At 45.8% G+C, this 16,556-nt stretch overlaps 1 protein-coding gene across 1 annotated transcript; it reads right to left on the bottom strand.

Annotated features, from left to right (window-relative positions):
• Positions 1–5,557: 5,557 nt before the first annotated feature.
• Positions 5,558–16,107, bottom strand: TMEM200C (transmembrane protein 200C). The gene is made up of 3 exons (XM_058277384.2): positions 15,760–16,107; positions 10,809–12,978; positions 5,558–6,388 (listed from the first exon to the last, which is right to left on the bottom strand). Exon 2 carries the CDS (start codon positions 12,871–12,873, stop codon positions 11,080–11,082), a length of 1,794 nt encoding a protein of 597 aa, XP_058133367.1. The 5' UTR covers positions 12,874–12,978; positions 15,760–16,107; the 3' UTR covers positions 5,558–6,388; positions 10,809–11,079.
• Between the last annotated feature and the right edge of the window lie 449 nt (positions 16,108–16,556).

Genomic DNA, 16,556 nt, shown 5'->3' with positions numbered 1-16,556 from the left:
ATAATCCTATAGGGACTAGTGATGTTAATATTTGGCATTTATTGAGCACCTACTATATTGCAGGCACAGGGCCTTATATTTCTTATAGCATGTCATCCTCACAAGGAAATTATCATCCCCTTTTGCAGATGAGGAGATTATTAGGGCTAATTCAGAACCAAAAAGGAATGTTCCTAACGATCCTGCAATGACATATACTGTCTCTCCACTTGTCACACATTAAAATTACTTGTTTACAAACAAGTGTCCTCCACAAGACCATGACATTTCAAGGTCCAAAAATACCTCTTTTTAATCTTAAGGCCTTCATTGTTAAGCACAGGTCTGTAAAATGGAAGATTTACGATAAATGTTTGCTGAAAGCATGGATGAAGGAAAGGAACAGGGTTGGGAGGCGTGGCTGTGTTTAGTTCTGCTCAATCTTCTGGTCAAGAAAAACTGGCAGTGAGCCTCGCAATGGGCATTTTTTTAGACGTACAGGACATGAGCCTGGACACACGAGAAAGAATCTGGAAAAGACAGAGTGAACTATATTATTGATGGAAAAATGGTGATAGAAGGAAACGCTAATTACCTAGATCCTCACATGTTGACAGGGGACAGGGAAGGGCATTCATTGTATAGGAAAAACATCTAGTACATTGAAATATGGCATTCATTTTTATGCTAAGACGCACATACACCTACTCAGCAGTAGGGGGAGCAAGATGCAGGGAAATCTAAAATTTTAGACCACTAAACACACACAAAACGCACCCCCTACCCCCCGAAAGGTATGTGAGTCTTCTAGGCATAAAAGCATGAGAAAGTGATTTTACACAAAGTAGTCTCAATATGGGGTCTTGATAAATTGCAAACACTGACTCTTCGACTTAAAATGGTTTTGAGATTGCACACCAGAGTTCTAGAATTCTAGCCCAGAGCTAAGGGAAGACCCAGCAGTGGTCGATGTCGTTGTTCAATAAGGATAAAAGAGGATAGATTGTTTTTAACCTAAATTAACCAATTTGTCCTTTGGGAGTGATAAGATTTCCATCAAGTTTACGTTAATGAGACCCAGGCTTGAACTCTTTATGTGGCCTACAAAAACCAAAATTGAAGCAAAAAATTAGTGATGCTGTTTAAATCAACTTCCCTAGGCATAATACAGTAAAGCACAATACAATAAAATTTGCATTGCTGTGGCTATGTTTTATGAACAAGGACACTATTCTGCTTTGAAAATCAAGGAGAAATTCATAGATTAGTTCAGTTAAGGCTAAACTAGAGAGTATAACTCCAAGTGTATAACATCTCCACAAATGGATGTTTATGCTCTTAAACTTGGAGGAGAGAGTTCTTTGAACATTCTCCATAGCTAATCTTCCCCTAAAACTAGCCCCATCTGGCATCAGAACAAACATAAGCGCCTTCAAAATTGTTTTGGCCATCTCTGAGTTTTCTAGTTAGAAACTAGCAAAGCAAAATCCTGTGCATTCAAACTGAACAACTTAGTGGCAGAATGAATTATTCCTATTTTATTTCATGTAATTATGCAAGTTAGTTTGAAATCAATTCCAATGCCTGGAAAATTGACATTTGTTTTGTTCATTTCATTTTCAGGGTTTCTTTTAGTCTCATCAAGCCCACTTGGCAAGGTCCAGAGCATGAAAATACTCAAATCTTCCCAACTCCTTAGAATACTGAGACATAATGAGAATATAAACTATTTGCAAAAAAGGCAAAATAAAATATAAAACTGACTGTGGAATCCTTCATTAAGCATTATGTATCTGCTTTGTTAGTACAAAATATGAGCAAGGTCATTACTAAGTCTGGGCTTGGGCAGAATTCTTTGATACAGACATTGGGTTTTGGCATTTGTTGATTTTTTTTTAAGGTTGCAGGCCTTATCAGAAGAACTTACCTTAAGCCACAGGCATACATGACTTGTCAGTCCCATTAGACGCTTGGAGCAAGCATCATATGTGATTTATTCTCAAAAGTATTTTGGTTCGCAGGCCTCAAAATAATGTGGAAAACTGCAAAGATGACCTTGCCTGATGTTTCTGCAGGTCCACTGATGCCCATGCATGTCCCCGACACTCATCACACCTCCAAGAGCTCCTTTGCTACCTAACGTGTGCAACTCAAAATCCCAGGTGTCCCTCCGTTAATATTTCTAGCATCAATCTTAATTTTCATTTCAGGAACAGTCTGATGCCCAAATCTGCAATTCCAGGCCGAGACCCTGAAATCGATCTCGGGTGCTCATTTTGGGTTTAGGGCGCTCTGGTAAAAGAGTCAGGGTTGTAAGAGGCCCTGTGGGTCATCTTCTCAGCCATCTCCCCTTTCCTCCTCCTTGAAGCTGGTAAGGGGTGATTATAAAATCGAAAGGGCAACAGCATTCTGAGATCCAACCTAATATTGCTATCCTTCTGAGAATTAACTAGGCTGACATAGGGTGGGGGAAGGAGAAATCACTTAAGTTGAGGCTGTTCCTCCTGAAGTGTGCAGATGGAATCAGGGGAGGGGGAGGGAGGCGTGCGACACCTGGAGAGCTCACTGTTTTCAGCATAAAGAAAAGGCTATACATTCAACCATCAGCCATGGGGAGCCCCAGACCAAAAGAGCCTGTTCGGCCTGGAGCTTCCAATTTCCTTCCAAACGACAGTGTGAGCACGACTAAATAATTCTTCATCGCAACCACTGTGTAAACCAGTTTAATTAACATTTTTCAGGCATGTCACATTTATACAATCACTAAGTAATTTGCTAAAATTGGAAATTGCTACACATCAACTTGGATTATTCTTACGCAGGGCCCTAATCATGCCTGAAATAAGTTTTCTCTTTTCATATTACTTTCTGTTTATTATTATTTTTTCATTATCATTTGGTACTTCCATTGAAGTGATTCATACTTACAGGCTAGCCAGATGCTCTGTTCCATTTATTTTTAACTGTACTTAATTGCCATTGACTTAATCAAAGCTGGCTTTTTTTTCTTATTAGGCAGTTATAACATTATTAAATTTCCTTTTCATTCACTTCATAATAAAAGAAGTCTCAGAAAGCATTCACCCCATATCACTGACTTAGTCAGAATATACTCTGAAAATAAGAGACATTTCTAGGGTCCAACATCCATAGGATTTGAGGAATCAGGAGGTTCAAACATGCACTTGAACTGTGTTTTGGCTTTGTAGCAGTACATGTCTCAGATATCTTTCAATTTACTCTCTACTTGAGAAGATATAAAAAGTTGGGGAACACACCATTACAGTATTAGCAAATTGCTCAAATTAATTTTGGGTGTCCTTTCTAAGCCTATTATTATTATTTCTATAATTATTATTAGAAATGCATTCATTTTTTCTTAAGTAGTAATTCTGAGCAAAATGAATAAATCAGGAAATGTTCTCAGGCATAAAGTGAAATGGAATTAGGAATACCAATGGAAGAAATTGTACAGTCATATGAGTGTGCACTGAAGTCACATTTAGTGTTCCAAATACACTGTGGTTACATAAGTAGAAGGAGTAGCATTTAGGTCACCAAATTAGACACTTGAATTTTCTTGCTCTTTATCAAGAATTCCATTTGCTTCCTGACATCATTTACCATGCCATATTAACCAAAGAACTTTATCTACCAGCAGTCCAACTATAAACCTCTTAACAATAATCATATTTCTATGAAAGATTCATTTAGTGGCTCTGACAATAAAACTGCAATTGATGATACCTGTTGAACTTCATCGGCAATGGAAAAGGATTTTGCCAAATTCACACTTTAGCACAGAAATAAAAAGAATAAATGCATTTTTATATTTTTCCTTAACTGTGCTTAAGCACTACAATTTTTTTGAAGAACTTAATTTTTGTGGGGAGTTCAAACAAACCAAATATTACATTTTTCTTTTTACTTAATGAGAATATTTGCATTAAAAAGTGTTTTTTTTGTTGTTTTATTTTGTTTTTTTGCCTTATATCTTTTAGTTTGCTGCTCTGTGAGAAAAGTGAGGTTGCATTTATACAGTGCCAAGCTATTATTCTGGCTGAATCAGATTGCAGTGACTATCTTGAAATGACAGGCTGTTTAGAAATCAAAAGGCATAGTCTTTTGGCGCTAGGCCATAAAGAATACCAGCATTTGCAGTAAGCAGTCTGGGTCTTAAATTATCTTTCCTTTTGCCATGAACACTTAGGGGAGGAAAAATGGAGATGGGGTGCTTCTTATTAACAAAGATAAATTATTTTTGCTCTGCTCTCAGTGATGTTGCAAACTTCATGATCTGTAGAGAAACACATTCAATTATCGCATCTAAGGTTCTGTGAAAATGACCTGTGGCCTGCTAGCAAGCGCCCACGTTGTTGCAGTTTCCCGGCTTCCAGTACTGTCCATGGAGCTGGAGATGACACAAACGCCGTTTTCCAAGGACAGATCGCCCTCCCAGTCTCAGCCCTTCAGAAACACATCTAGAAGAGTGATTTCCAGCACTTGAACATGTAAGTAGTTGTTTGAAGATATGAACATTTCAAAGCAATATATAATTTGACAAAAATCATTATTGCTCATCCAGGTAGCTTAGGTTCAATAAGAACATTGTTTGTTTGTTCCATGTAATACCCATATGTCTCAGTTAGCAAGTCCTGCTCGTAGAGGTCAGTGATAAATGGGGAATGATTAAATATTTAATGGTCGGGAATATACATTTGGAATGTTTTAATGGCAAAATCACTTGAGTCCTAATTTCAAATATGTTTCTACTACTTATAAAATTCTCCCCAGCCCCATCCAAGGATAAAAACTCCTGCTATTGTGGGGATATTAGGAAAAAGTCAAATGTAAGTTGTCTTAGGATAATGTAGCTCTTGAAATGGTGCTTTGCCTCCACGCAATTGCTCAGGTGGATCTCACCGTCCGACATACCTTCTCACCTTTTTTGCACCTACTTGGCATTGTCTTCCTTTCTCCAGACTCAGCTTGGGTGTCCGCATTTTAGCTCTCTAGTAATATTTACATTGTATGAAATTGGTTATGTGTCTGTCTCAAAAGCACTACTGCAATATTTTGTGGTCTGGAATTGTGCTTTTTCATTTTTTGATCCCTTGTAGCTAACCTGAGCCTACCTGCCTCAGATAGGAAATTAAAAAAAAAAAAATCTTGAACTGATCTGAAAACTATGTCTTTTACCCAAAGGGAAGCCTTACTATGAGCTTTTACTTGTGGAGGTGGAATTATTTTCTTTTAGGTTATATCTATACAAAATGAAGTGATAAGCAATTATCCACATAAAACAAAGCAATGACAAAAGTCCACTGAGACAAAACAAGCTTTTTGACCTATCTTGCTTTGATATACCAGTAACTAATAACTTTGATTTTCTTTCTTTGAAGTATACAGTTTAAAGAAACTTGAGTTTCTCAACTTAAAAGCAACTCTTTATAAATTTGACCATACGTTTCTTTTCTATTATTAAACATTATTAGGTGTTTAGAAATCATTCATATCAGGTGGGTTTATGCCCAATAATACATTATGCTGAATTTCTTAAATATTGAAAATACACAAATTAACGTCTTATCATGCATTTACTGAAAGAATATTTTCAAAGGAATAAAAGTTATGGTAAATTCTCGTTTTAAGACACTTGACTATACGCAAAATGGTCTACCAACAATAGTAACCCAGTGCTCATTTGTGAAACGAAGAGCTTTCCTCGGGAATCTAGACTAACTTTATCTTTTTGCTCTCTTCCAAGGGTTTTCTTTATCTTCCTTGACCTGGCACCTGCTTTCCTTCCCTGTTATTGATGTCAACTTTCTCTCCGTAAGTGGGACTCTGTCACAACGTAGGATAAGAAGCACAGGCTACTGGGACAGGCACTGACTTTGTGACACTCCAGGTGAATGTGCGTATGCTTCTTTAGTCTTTTGACCGAGGACAAGAAATGTATACCTTAGGAACGAATCAGCTAAGTGTTTGTCACGCAGGGCCACATCACAGGCCAGTGTTACTGATGGGATAGGGTTGGGGGCCAGGGTAGAGTTGAAAAACAATATATTTTCAGACAGGCAGCTGCTCAGTAGAAAGCCTCTGGGATGAAGTGCAAACCCCACGATGACAGATGACAGGCATTTGCGACCTCTGCTCCGGTTCCAGCCCATAGAAGGCCAATGCCACCCCAACGTTTTATTTTTGTCCCAAATAAACAGATGGCACCCACAAAATATGCAGCTCATCAGGTCTTTGGAGAGTGTGGCAGGGACCTGCTTGACTAAAGTTGTCAAGGCAGATGGACTCCCCGGGCTTGTGGCGGCTTAATATAAAAGGCTTATCATTTTCATATCCATTTAAAGGAACATTCCTTTTTTGAAGGAAAAAAGCCTCTAAGATGACTTCCCTGCAAAGAAAAAAAAAAAGTCTTAGAATGCTTGTCAGAGTTAATTATTCAGAACTTCAATCTAAACGTGCACTCAAGGATTTTAGCCACAAAAATAAAAAGTGAAAAATTAGGATGGCTCTAGAGAAAACAAATTCCATTTGTATCAACCCTATTCCTTATTTGTTACTCATGAGTAAAAGATCAACTCAAACTCCAATAAGAAGAGCTTATTTACAAATTGCTCGACTGTCAAATGTATTTTTATATCTTGGCAAAAATAATATTCTGATCAAAATACAAATTAATATGCTTAGTGTGTGCCAATTTTATTTTGTTGGAGGTTTTATTTTAAGTTCCCTAGTTCAGACAAAAATTGAAACTGCTTTTTTTTTTAAGAAAAATTAATTTGGAATGACTAAAGAGAAAATTAATACAGATAAAAAAATTGGGTTTAGACAACTTAAATAATCAAAAAGGCACCTGATCTTCACTTTGGGACTTCACTGAGACTTTTGCCCTGCTCACTTCTCTGGCTGGGACCTCTCTGACTTGTCTGGCCTTTTGGATGCAGCCAGCTTCAATAAATGGAAAAAGAATAATTGTGGCTAAGACAGCCGCATCAGCTAGTTTGGGCATTAATTCACTGTTACACAATGTCACGATGGGACCCTGAGGTGTCTGGCGCCACTTAGTTTTATTTTCTATCAGGAGGCCTTGTAGCAGCCTCATTTTTTTAAGGTCGCTATTTTTCCTTTTCATATACCAAAATTATAAAGACTTTTCAGTATAGGCAGTTCGTGGTTGTCCCTAACAACTGAGTAGTAAATTTAGCCTACTAATTACTTTTCTGTACTTTGCCTTAATAATAGTAGTTAACATTTACTGGATGTTTGTATGTGCCAGGAATTGTTCTAAGTTCTTTAAGTATATTAGTTTATTTAGTTCTCATCTAAATAAATAATTCTCTGAGTCAGATGCTATTTATCATCTCCATTTTACAGACATGGAAACCCAGGTAGAGCTGAGTAACGCAGAGATAAAGAATCTACACTTGGAACCACTATGCTATGTTGCTTTACACTTCAGATTTTTAATCCTAAAATTACTGTTAATAAAAAGGAAGGCCATATGAAATAATTCTACTTTGCTGTTAATTCTACTTTAAATGAAACGAACAAACATATTTATGGCATTCTTTCCGTGTGAAGCGTGTTTTAAGCACTTTACACACACATTAATTAATTTAATCTTCACTCTAAGTCAGTGAAGTAGGTACCATTTTTATTCCCATGGGATGGAAAAAGAAATTGAGGCCAGAGAGGCTAAGTAACATGACCTTGGTCAACTAGGTGGTAAAAAACAGAAATTCAGGATAAATGTAAAACAATTATTTTAATAGTCTGGCCCCACCACTGCTGTGTGTCCATCTTCCTAACTTTCAGTAACCTCATCAATAAATAAAAGGAGGGGTGGGAAGGAGTTTCTATTATCTCTAAGGCCCCTTCAAATATTTCTATTAATTGAGTACAACAAACCTTGCAAAGTCACATAAGAATAAAACAAAAAAACTTGCTTGTGCCCAATTCAACAATGTAAACACAGACCCCAGCTTTTCATCTGGCTTTACATTCTAACACTTCTCTCAGTACTTCTAAGAATGATTTTGGGAAAAGAATCTAGCAAGAAGTAAAGAAGGAAGAGAGTTTTTTGATGGTCTCCGATATGCCCATTTCAGCTCAACACCTGCCAACAGGTTCAGATAATCCTCCAAACTCTGTATAAATCCTGGCTCTGCTATTTACCAGCTGTGTAAGCTTGAGAAGCACTCCATCACTTTGACCCTAGAATCTTCCTCTGCAAATGGGGATAGCAATAATCTCGCCTCAACATATATATATATCAAGTATGTAGAAGAGTACGTGGCCCATAGTAAGTTCTGTATAAACACTGCTGCAGTCATAACAGAGGGTCCCTTCTGAGATCTGAGGAAAGCCGGGGAGCCGCCCCAGATTTGCAAAATTGAGTTTATCCTATTTTATCTTTAGAAAAAAATAAGAACATGGTCCAGTTAAATTGCTCAATGAGGGAAATAGATATTACTTGATAATGAACTCAACCGGTTGACTGAAGTTCATTCATTTCAGAGCAGCTGTGTCCAAAGATCAATGGGAGCTGGAAGGTTTTATTTAATCTGACTAATATAACAAAGCAATAGAGATTCCTCAATTAAATGGAGGAAATTTTCTAAAGTTTATAAGGGATCAATATTATTTTGCCCACCCCCCTTTAGTTAAACAAAGAGATAGTGGTTTTGTTATTTGTTAAATATCAAACAGCATTTTAGATACCCAGACCTGTTTTTTCCTTTTAAATAACTCATCAGACTCTCAGGCTATAAATTACCCAGTGAGTGACAGAATGGGCAAGAAAAACTATGGAAATTTGAAAGTTGAGGGAAGCCTGAGAAAGCAATTGGAACTACTGAAATTTAACACTACCTGGTGGCAGGTACCATTACACTTGCTGGCCACTGGTGGAAAGTCGCTTTTGCTTTAAGAACAGCCAAGTAAATTAATCCACAGCCTGAGAGTGAAGTTTTAGCTTATGGCAGATCTACTCTGGGAACAAATTAGGTCTCATTTTAAAAAAATGGATTGCAGATTCTTATACTACATGGATAATTATGAAGTATACTCATTCACTCTTCAAAGTTTGTGCACACATATGGTATGACTCTATCAGGGGCAAAATAAATACCCTGAATTTAAATAAAGCTTTTAAGGCTGAAGGGGATCATAGAAATATTATTCACCAATGGGATGAGGTGATTTGTCTAAAGTTATGCAAATAGTAAGTGGTTACTGGAGATTTTAGCCCAGGCTTTCTTGAGCTCGTCATCTTTTCCCCTACAGTATGCATTCAGATAATATATTATAACAGTCATAATAATGACAATAACCACTATTTATTGAATGCATATTCTGGGCCAAACCTCTGCTAGTCTCTGAACACATAATCTCTTCTCCCACTCGCCACCGTCTATTCCCTTTATAACTTGAAGAGTATGTACAGTTATCTTCATTTTACTGAGGAGACCACTGAGACTCAGGCTGTGGCTTGTTCAAGGTTATTTAGCTGGCAAATGCCAAGAGCTGGGGCTCAATCTCTGTTCCGAATAATTGCTCTACCCATGACTTCAACATGACTGCATACTTGACCGGGCTTTCCCTCTTAAGTCAGTATTTTTAACCTCCTGTAATGACAGCCTCAGCAGTGACCTGTACCTGAATAAGGAAAATAACTCCACTCTCAAGGCTCCCAGCTCTCACCCAAAGTAAGTGGTCATCAAGAGTGTAAATTATTTGTATATTATACTCAAAACTTAAGCCCTTGAATTTTAATAAAATCAGATGTAAACAATCTACCAGATTATTAAAACATGACTTTTTTTTTTTCCTGGAGGTACTGCAGTTGAACATGGGATCTCGAACATGGGAAGCAGGTGCTCAACCACTGAACTATACCTGCTCCCTAAAACATTACCTTTTAGCATATGTAGACCATGGGTTCAAGCTCATGAATGTAAAGTCAAATCCAGGAAGATGGGAGGGGGATATTAAGCCTGGCACACTGCACACTAATACTAGATGTTTTATTGAAAATTACATTTTATTTAATGCTTTTCATTCTGTTTGAAGGAGAAACTCCTAAATGTTAAATTCTACCTTATACTTAAAAGTTAAAAAATACAGGGAATTGAATGAGGAGGGTCCTAAGCACTTGAGGGGAAAGTCGCTAACAGTCCTAGGAGCAGTGTCACAGCAAAATAGTTTAGCTTTACCAGCTGAGCTGTTAAATTCTTTAGGAGCATTAGTTCCCAGGCAAAATGAGGCAATGTTATGTTTAACTGTTTGTTTGGAAACTTTTATTTAAGAAGATTTTTATTATTGTTGCTATTGTCAATACAAGTGTGATAATACTCAATAAAGCATCATGTACTTAATATTGTGAACTTAGGAATGTAACAGTCCATCTAGGCTGTGGTCCCCTCCAGTCTCCACTGGACACCTTAGTAACAAAATGCAAATACCCTTTTAAAAAAGAGACCTTTGGGCGGTTGTGCGAGCAGAGTAGGACCAGGCAAGGAAAGTACACTTTCCCGGCATACTCATGCTTTTGGCCTGACTTCATTTAGAAAGGTCAGTTCTAAAAGAACGGAGACAAACCCTTCTATACTCCGCAAAGGGAGGGAGAGAAAAAAGCTTGTCATTCACAAGCAGCTATGGACAAAACCAGCAGCAGAGTATAGGGGTTTAGGGGAGTTAGGGATTTAAAAAAAAGGTGGAGTAAAGTGCACAGTTACTGTCAAAAAAATATATTCTTTTGACCCTAAGAAAATTAAGAGAATTTTATCTAATGAACTAGATAGATTGCTGACCTTTTGATACATTTGGTTTTCCTGGAACATACAATCACCATCGGACATAAAAGACTAGTTTGCTTTAAAAAAAAATTGCTTGGAGTTATCTACAGAAATCTGGTGAAGCAATTCAAGGCTAACATTCTGCAGCTCTTTGGGTATTGAATGATTTCCTCAGATAAGTCCACAAAGGAAAGCGGGAACTGTTAAATGCCCCGATTCCAGGAGGCATTTCTCCCATCTTCTCTCTTCCCTGGCTCTGCACTTCCAGCCCTCATGCCTCCTCTCTCTAAATGCCAGTGCTCTCCAGTTCTCCGTCTTCTAACCCTACGGCATGAGACCGGGAAATCATCAGGAGTTTCTCCTTGTTTGTAAACTGCCTCTGGACCCGCTGCAGTGGCTCTGCCGCCGGGGGCTCCTGGATGCAGGTCTCCGGGGGGCTCCCCTCCGCGCCCGGGCCGGAGTCAGCCGCCCAGTCTGGGTTCTCACCCGACCCCGAGTCCCCCGCCGACTCCAGGGAGGTGCCGGCCTCCCGCAGCGGGGTGTAGCCCTTATTGCTGCTGGCTGGGTCCTCCTCCAGGGAGCTTCGAGAGCCCCTTGTGGCTGGGGGCGAGTCCTCCGGGCCCGAGGGGGGCTCGGAGGAGGCAGCTTCGGCCAGGAGGCTGGAGTCCAGGTCGGCGCTGCGCGGGGAAGGCGGGGGCTCCGGGGACGGCGGCGCGCGGTAGTCCGGGAGCCCGCTGGTGCTGCGGCGCCGCAGGGCCGCTTCCCTGCCGGTCCTGGGCAGGCGGCCGCCCGGGCCCCCGGCCTCCTCCAGCGCGCCCCGCGTCCCGCGCGCGCGGCCCCGGGCTCCGCGGAGGTCGCCCAGGCTCAGGTCCAGCTCGTCCCGCGGAATCTCTTGGGAGCCGCGCTCCCCGGGGGGCCTCGGCCAGCCGCGACTCGCGCCCTCCGCGTCCCCGTCGCGGTCCCCCTGCAGGGGCAGCAGCGCGAAGGCGCTCAGCGAGGAGCCCACGAGGGAGCTGGCGGTGCTCCGGCGGCCCCAGCTCCCGGGGCGGCTGCAGGGCGCGGGGCTGCTGCTGCCGCTGGCGGCCGCCGCCCCCGCCGAGCGCTCGCGGGAGATGCTGTACACGGCCTCGGCTGGGGTGGGGGGCTCCCGCGGGCGGCGCGGGGACGAGGCCAGGTCGGGTGAGGACCGGCCGCCCGGGCCCCCGCCGCCCCCGCCTGGCGCCGCGGGGTGGGGCCAAGAGCCCCGCGCCAGCAGCGCCGCCGCCGCCCCGAAGGCGTCCCCGGAGCCGCCGCCGCCCCCGGGCTTCAGCTCCAGGCCCCGCGCCTGCACGTAGCTGAGGAAGCCGTTGAGCGGCGAGGCCCCGGGGGTCGCGGGGGCCGAGGAGGCGGCGGCGGCGGCCGCGGCGGCGGCGGCGGCCGCCAGGTCCTTGGCGCGGAGGCTGTGCACGTCGATGACGGTGGAGTAGAGGTCCCGCAGGTTGATGACCTTGGTCTTCTTGTCCCGGTTCTCGTGGAGCACCGCGTTGGCGCAGATGAAGAGGAAGATGCCGATGCCCATGATGAGCGGCCCGAAGACCTTGAGCTTGTCGGAGTGCAGGTAGCCGGAGAAGATGTGGACGAAGAAACCTACCGCTGTGGAGGAGGACGGGCCAGGGGCGGCGGCGCGCGCGGGGGGCGTGCTCCTGGGTGCGCCCACGGAACTCGCGTTGACGCCCCCGGGCGCCCCTAGGTGGCTCCTGGAACGGTTTCTGCTGCCCCCGGCGCCGCCGCTGCCGGCCGTGGTCGCGGTGCGGTGGCTGCTGCCCGCGGGGGACGGCTGCTTGCCACCCTCCCTGCTGGCCCCGTTGGCCTTGGGCCAGTAGCCCACCACCGCCATGGCGATGCCCACCAGCAGCACCAGGATCCCGCAGAGGGCGATGAGCCCCGAGATGGAGCAGAGCTTCAGCTTGCCTTTGACCACCACCACGTCGTTCTTGCGCCTCTTCTTGGCTTTCCGCTTGCGCTTCGGGACCTGGCTCGGGGGGCGGAGGGGATCCTGCTTTCGCGCGGAAATCCTCAGCAGGCCTCCGGTGGCAATCATGGCGAGCCGTGGAGTGCCGGGCTAGTCCCTGGGGCGGAGGCTTGCGCGGGGGGGGTGGGGATGGGGGCGCCGGCTGCCCACTAGCTGCTCCGCCACCTCCTCCTGCTGCAAAGCAGAGGAAGACAGTCAGGAGGGCAGGCTTGGCTGGAGCGCCGTCCCACGCGCTGCAAGTGCCCAGCTCCCAGCTCCCATCCCGTGGGCGACCCCCGCCCAAATGCAGAATGCAGAGTCCCAGGCCGTGGGGTAGCCCCATCGCACCCACAAGCCGCGTGGGTGATATCCCAGCAGCGGCACCACAGACCCACCTGGCTGGTAGCCTTCGAGCACCTTTGACCATTAGCAAAAACTGGGGGAACTCAGTAGTGGCCGAGGACTTTCCAGGCAAGAACCTTTTCCCCTTTGGAAACTGAAGATTTCCCAAGGGAGCTGCCACAAAGCACTTGAGCAAAAGTTAAAAGGCTCTACCCAAGCCAAGGAATTTGTCAATGCGGGGCCCAAAGTCACTTAAACAGCCATAAAAGTTATTATTTTATAAAGACAAAAGGGATTCATGTCACTGGAGGAAAAGTAAAGGTCACCTACTGGCAGGCAGGCAGACGGCTTATTTACTTCAGATAATAGGGAGTTCACAGCTGGGAGAACACCAGAGCGATACTTCAGTGTTGGGACAATAAATCCCTTCACCAAACTGCCCCCCACCTGGGTCTGTTTCTACTGCAGAAGGCAAAGCAGATCCCCTCCCAGCCTCTTCCTCACCTCTACTCGGCAACATCTGGACAGCTTCTTGGGGTGGAATATTTAGTTTTAGGTAACTGCTTATATAACTGAGCTCTTCCTTCTGGCCTCCTCTCCTCCCTCAGAGGAACTCCTTAAAGAAATCATGTGCTAGATCACATTAGGGAATCTAAGAGGGCCCCTGGAACCTCCAAGAGAAAGACCTTTCCCTCTTGTGGGAAAATTACATTAAAAAAACACCACCACCACCAAAAACCACACACACACACAGCCAAGCACTCTGCCATCACAGCTTTCTGAGCCCTTATTAAAGGGCCATCATTACTCCTCAGAATCCTAGTATTCAAATGAGTAGGCAATTAACTAGGTCCAGCAGTCTCTGTAATAATGATGATGTGGGGAATGACATTTCCCCAAGGGAATGCTGTTCCCAGCCTTCACCTTTTTCTCATGAGGTCATTTTTAGAAAGGGAGGGTGGCCCCCATCAGTGGATGCTCCTGTAGCAAGTTTGGTTGTTTATAAGAAACCCAGGAAAAGTAAATGTACAGAAGCATTTCTGCGGCTATCTGTCAGCTTTTTAAAATGTTTGTCCTGCTGGATTTCCGGAGTAAAATATTTTCGATTCCACGGTTGTGTTCTCTCCTATGATAGAGATGCTAAAATTAAGGGCATTGTATGAAACTGACAGGTTAAGATATCCCCTACAAGCCTTCTGGTATTTTATCGTTTATAAAATAATTCATGTTTTAGAATAAATTACCCTTTGAACATGTGGGATTACTTAGGAAGAATTTTGCTTTGAATTGGTGCTTGGGTGAAGCCCTTTGGCCCTTCATTCCCTCCATTATATCAAGGCAGGATCTTTTCTCCTTCGCTGGAAAAGCAAGGTAATCAGCACTTAACAGTGTTTGCAAATCAGTACCTCCTTGGAACTTAGTTGGTTTGCAATAAAGGGAAGCACTATGTCGGTTAGAGAGGGGTTAGCAGAGACGAGATGTCTAGAAACCTTTCTAATTTTGTTTTGAGAAGGAGCTGCACCATTAAGTAAAGAGACTATTAAAACACACACACACAATAGCTTACTGTCCATGCGTGACCCCCGGAGGCAGGCAGTTACTGTGTGCTTGTACCATACAGACTGCTTTTCAAGCCATCCCTAGACTCCAGCTCCTTTAATGCACTAACCTGGAGGTGTGTGCTTCTCTGGAGAAGACCTTGGGAGCCGGGTATTTTGGAAACAAACCCAGACTCAGCTGGCAGGGCGGCTCTCCGCAGAGGAGATTAGGGCTAACATTTTGTTGGTCTCGGATAAGATACACCCAGAGGCTGGGCAGCCCGAGGGGTGGTGCGAGGTGCCTACATGTGTTTCGCCCCTGCAAGGTGGTCTGGCTCCGGGGAGAATGTGAGGAAGGCCGGAACGAATTCGAACAATCGTTTACATAAGACCTTTAAAATTAGTTGAATGGCTAGTCATTAACTCCCAGGTTTATTATTCCTTCAGCTCTGCCGGCAGAAGGCTGAACTCCTTTGAAATGTCTCACCATTGGACACGCACCCCGACAAAGGTCAGAAGGCACGGAAGACCCACCTTGGAGGCTTTCCTTCAGACTTCACGACGGAAAACAAACTTAGCAGCGGACGCTGGCTGCTCTGGCCATTGACTGCCGGTGCGGGTCTCCCCGCGGTTAAGGACTGGAGGGTGGGGGAAGCAAAGGAGGGATGTCTAAAAATACAGCTGCTTCCAGGAGAGACGGTCAAGTTCTCCACTCGTGATGGATGAAGCCCCACTCGGTGCCCGAGGCTTAGAGCCGCTAGCGCCCCGCAGTGCCCGGGCCTCGACCCGGGTCCTTGACTGGCAGGGCAGGGACCCCCCACCCCCAACCCCGGCCCTCCTTTGGGGGCTGCCGGTTTCTGCTGGAGTCACATGAGTGCCGCAGCTCGGGAAGGAAGACGGGCGGGAGCGAAGCGAGGGCAATCCTGAGCTCGCATTTTCCGGGCAGCGCGTTCCGTGTCGACCGGCCGGGAGAAAGGTTTTTCCAGAAACCGGGTGCGGGGACCCGGGCTCGGGAGGAGGGGGGCAGCCCGGGGGCCGAGGACCGACAGATTTGCTCAAAATGGCAGCACTCGAGGCAAACAGCGCGCTCACTTACCCGGAGAGACCGGGGCGGCTGCGCGCCGGCGAACGGGCGCTCCGGCGACACAAAGGAAGCATGGAGAAACTTTTGCAGCCCGAGCCGACGGCGGGGCGCGGGGACGGCGCCTCGGGGTCCGCCCTCGGGTCGCGGCTCAGCAGCCCCGCGGGGGCGAGCGCCCGCGGAATATTCGCAGCCCCCTCCCGTCCTGGGGCGGGAGCCATTTCCAAGAGTTGCCAAGAAGTGTCAGGCTGTCCCCGGGCCGCATCCTGCCGCGAGGCTTCGCCTCGTGGCCTCCTCTCGCCCGGTCCCCCGTGCCCCCGGCCGCGGCGCTCGGGCCCGGACGCTGCGCGCGGTGCCGGCTGCGGCGCGCCGAGTTCCGCCGGGTGGAGTTGAGCCCGCGGCGGCGGCGACGCGGGGCGGCCGGACTCGCGGGTTGCTAAGATACCGGAGCCATGACACAGGGAAATGCTGCAGGATGGCAGTCGGTCCCCGGCCCGCCTGGGCGGCTCGGGGCGCCCCCGCCCCCGCACCGCCCGCCGCCTCCTCGCTCCGGCTCTCCCCCCACCCCCACCCCGCCCTCCTCCGCTCCCCCCACTTCCTCGCCGGGTCTCTCCGGGAGCTCCGTCTCTCCCGCGGGAGGGAGGAGGGGGGGGGAGATGGAGGGGACCGGGAAGGGAGCGCCGGCCGGGAGGGGCGCGCAGGGCGCGGGGTACCCTCGGCCTCGGCCGGTCTCCGCCTCCTCGGGCGCCCCGGGACCGCGTCCTCCTTTCACTGGGAGCTTTGTTCTTTTTCTTCCAACTACCTGTCTGAGC

The sequence above is a fragment of the Dasypus novemcinctus genome, chromosome 16 (assembly GCF_030445035.2).
Source record: "Dasypus novemcinctus isolate mDasNov1 chromosome 16, mDasNov1.1.hap2, whole genome shotgun sequence".
Taxonomy (NCBI): Eukaryota; Metazoa; Chordata; class Mammalia; order Cingulata; family Dasypodidae; genus Dasypus; species Dasypus novemcinctus.
Note: the sequence above shows the minus strand (reverse complement) of the source record. Positions and strands in the feature narration are given on the sequence as shown.

What these genes read in the sequence shown, in the direction of transcription:
- TMEM200C (XM_058277384.2), bottom strand. Translation starts at nt 12,873, where the DNA reads ATGATTGCCACCGGAGGCCTGCTGAGGATTTCCGCGCGAAAGCAGGAT.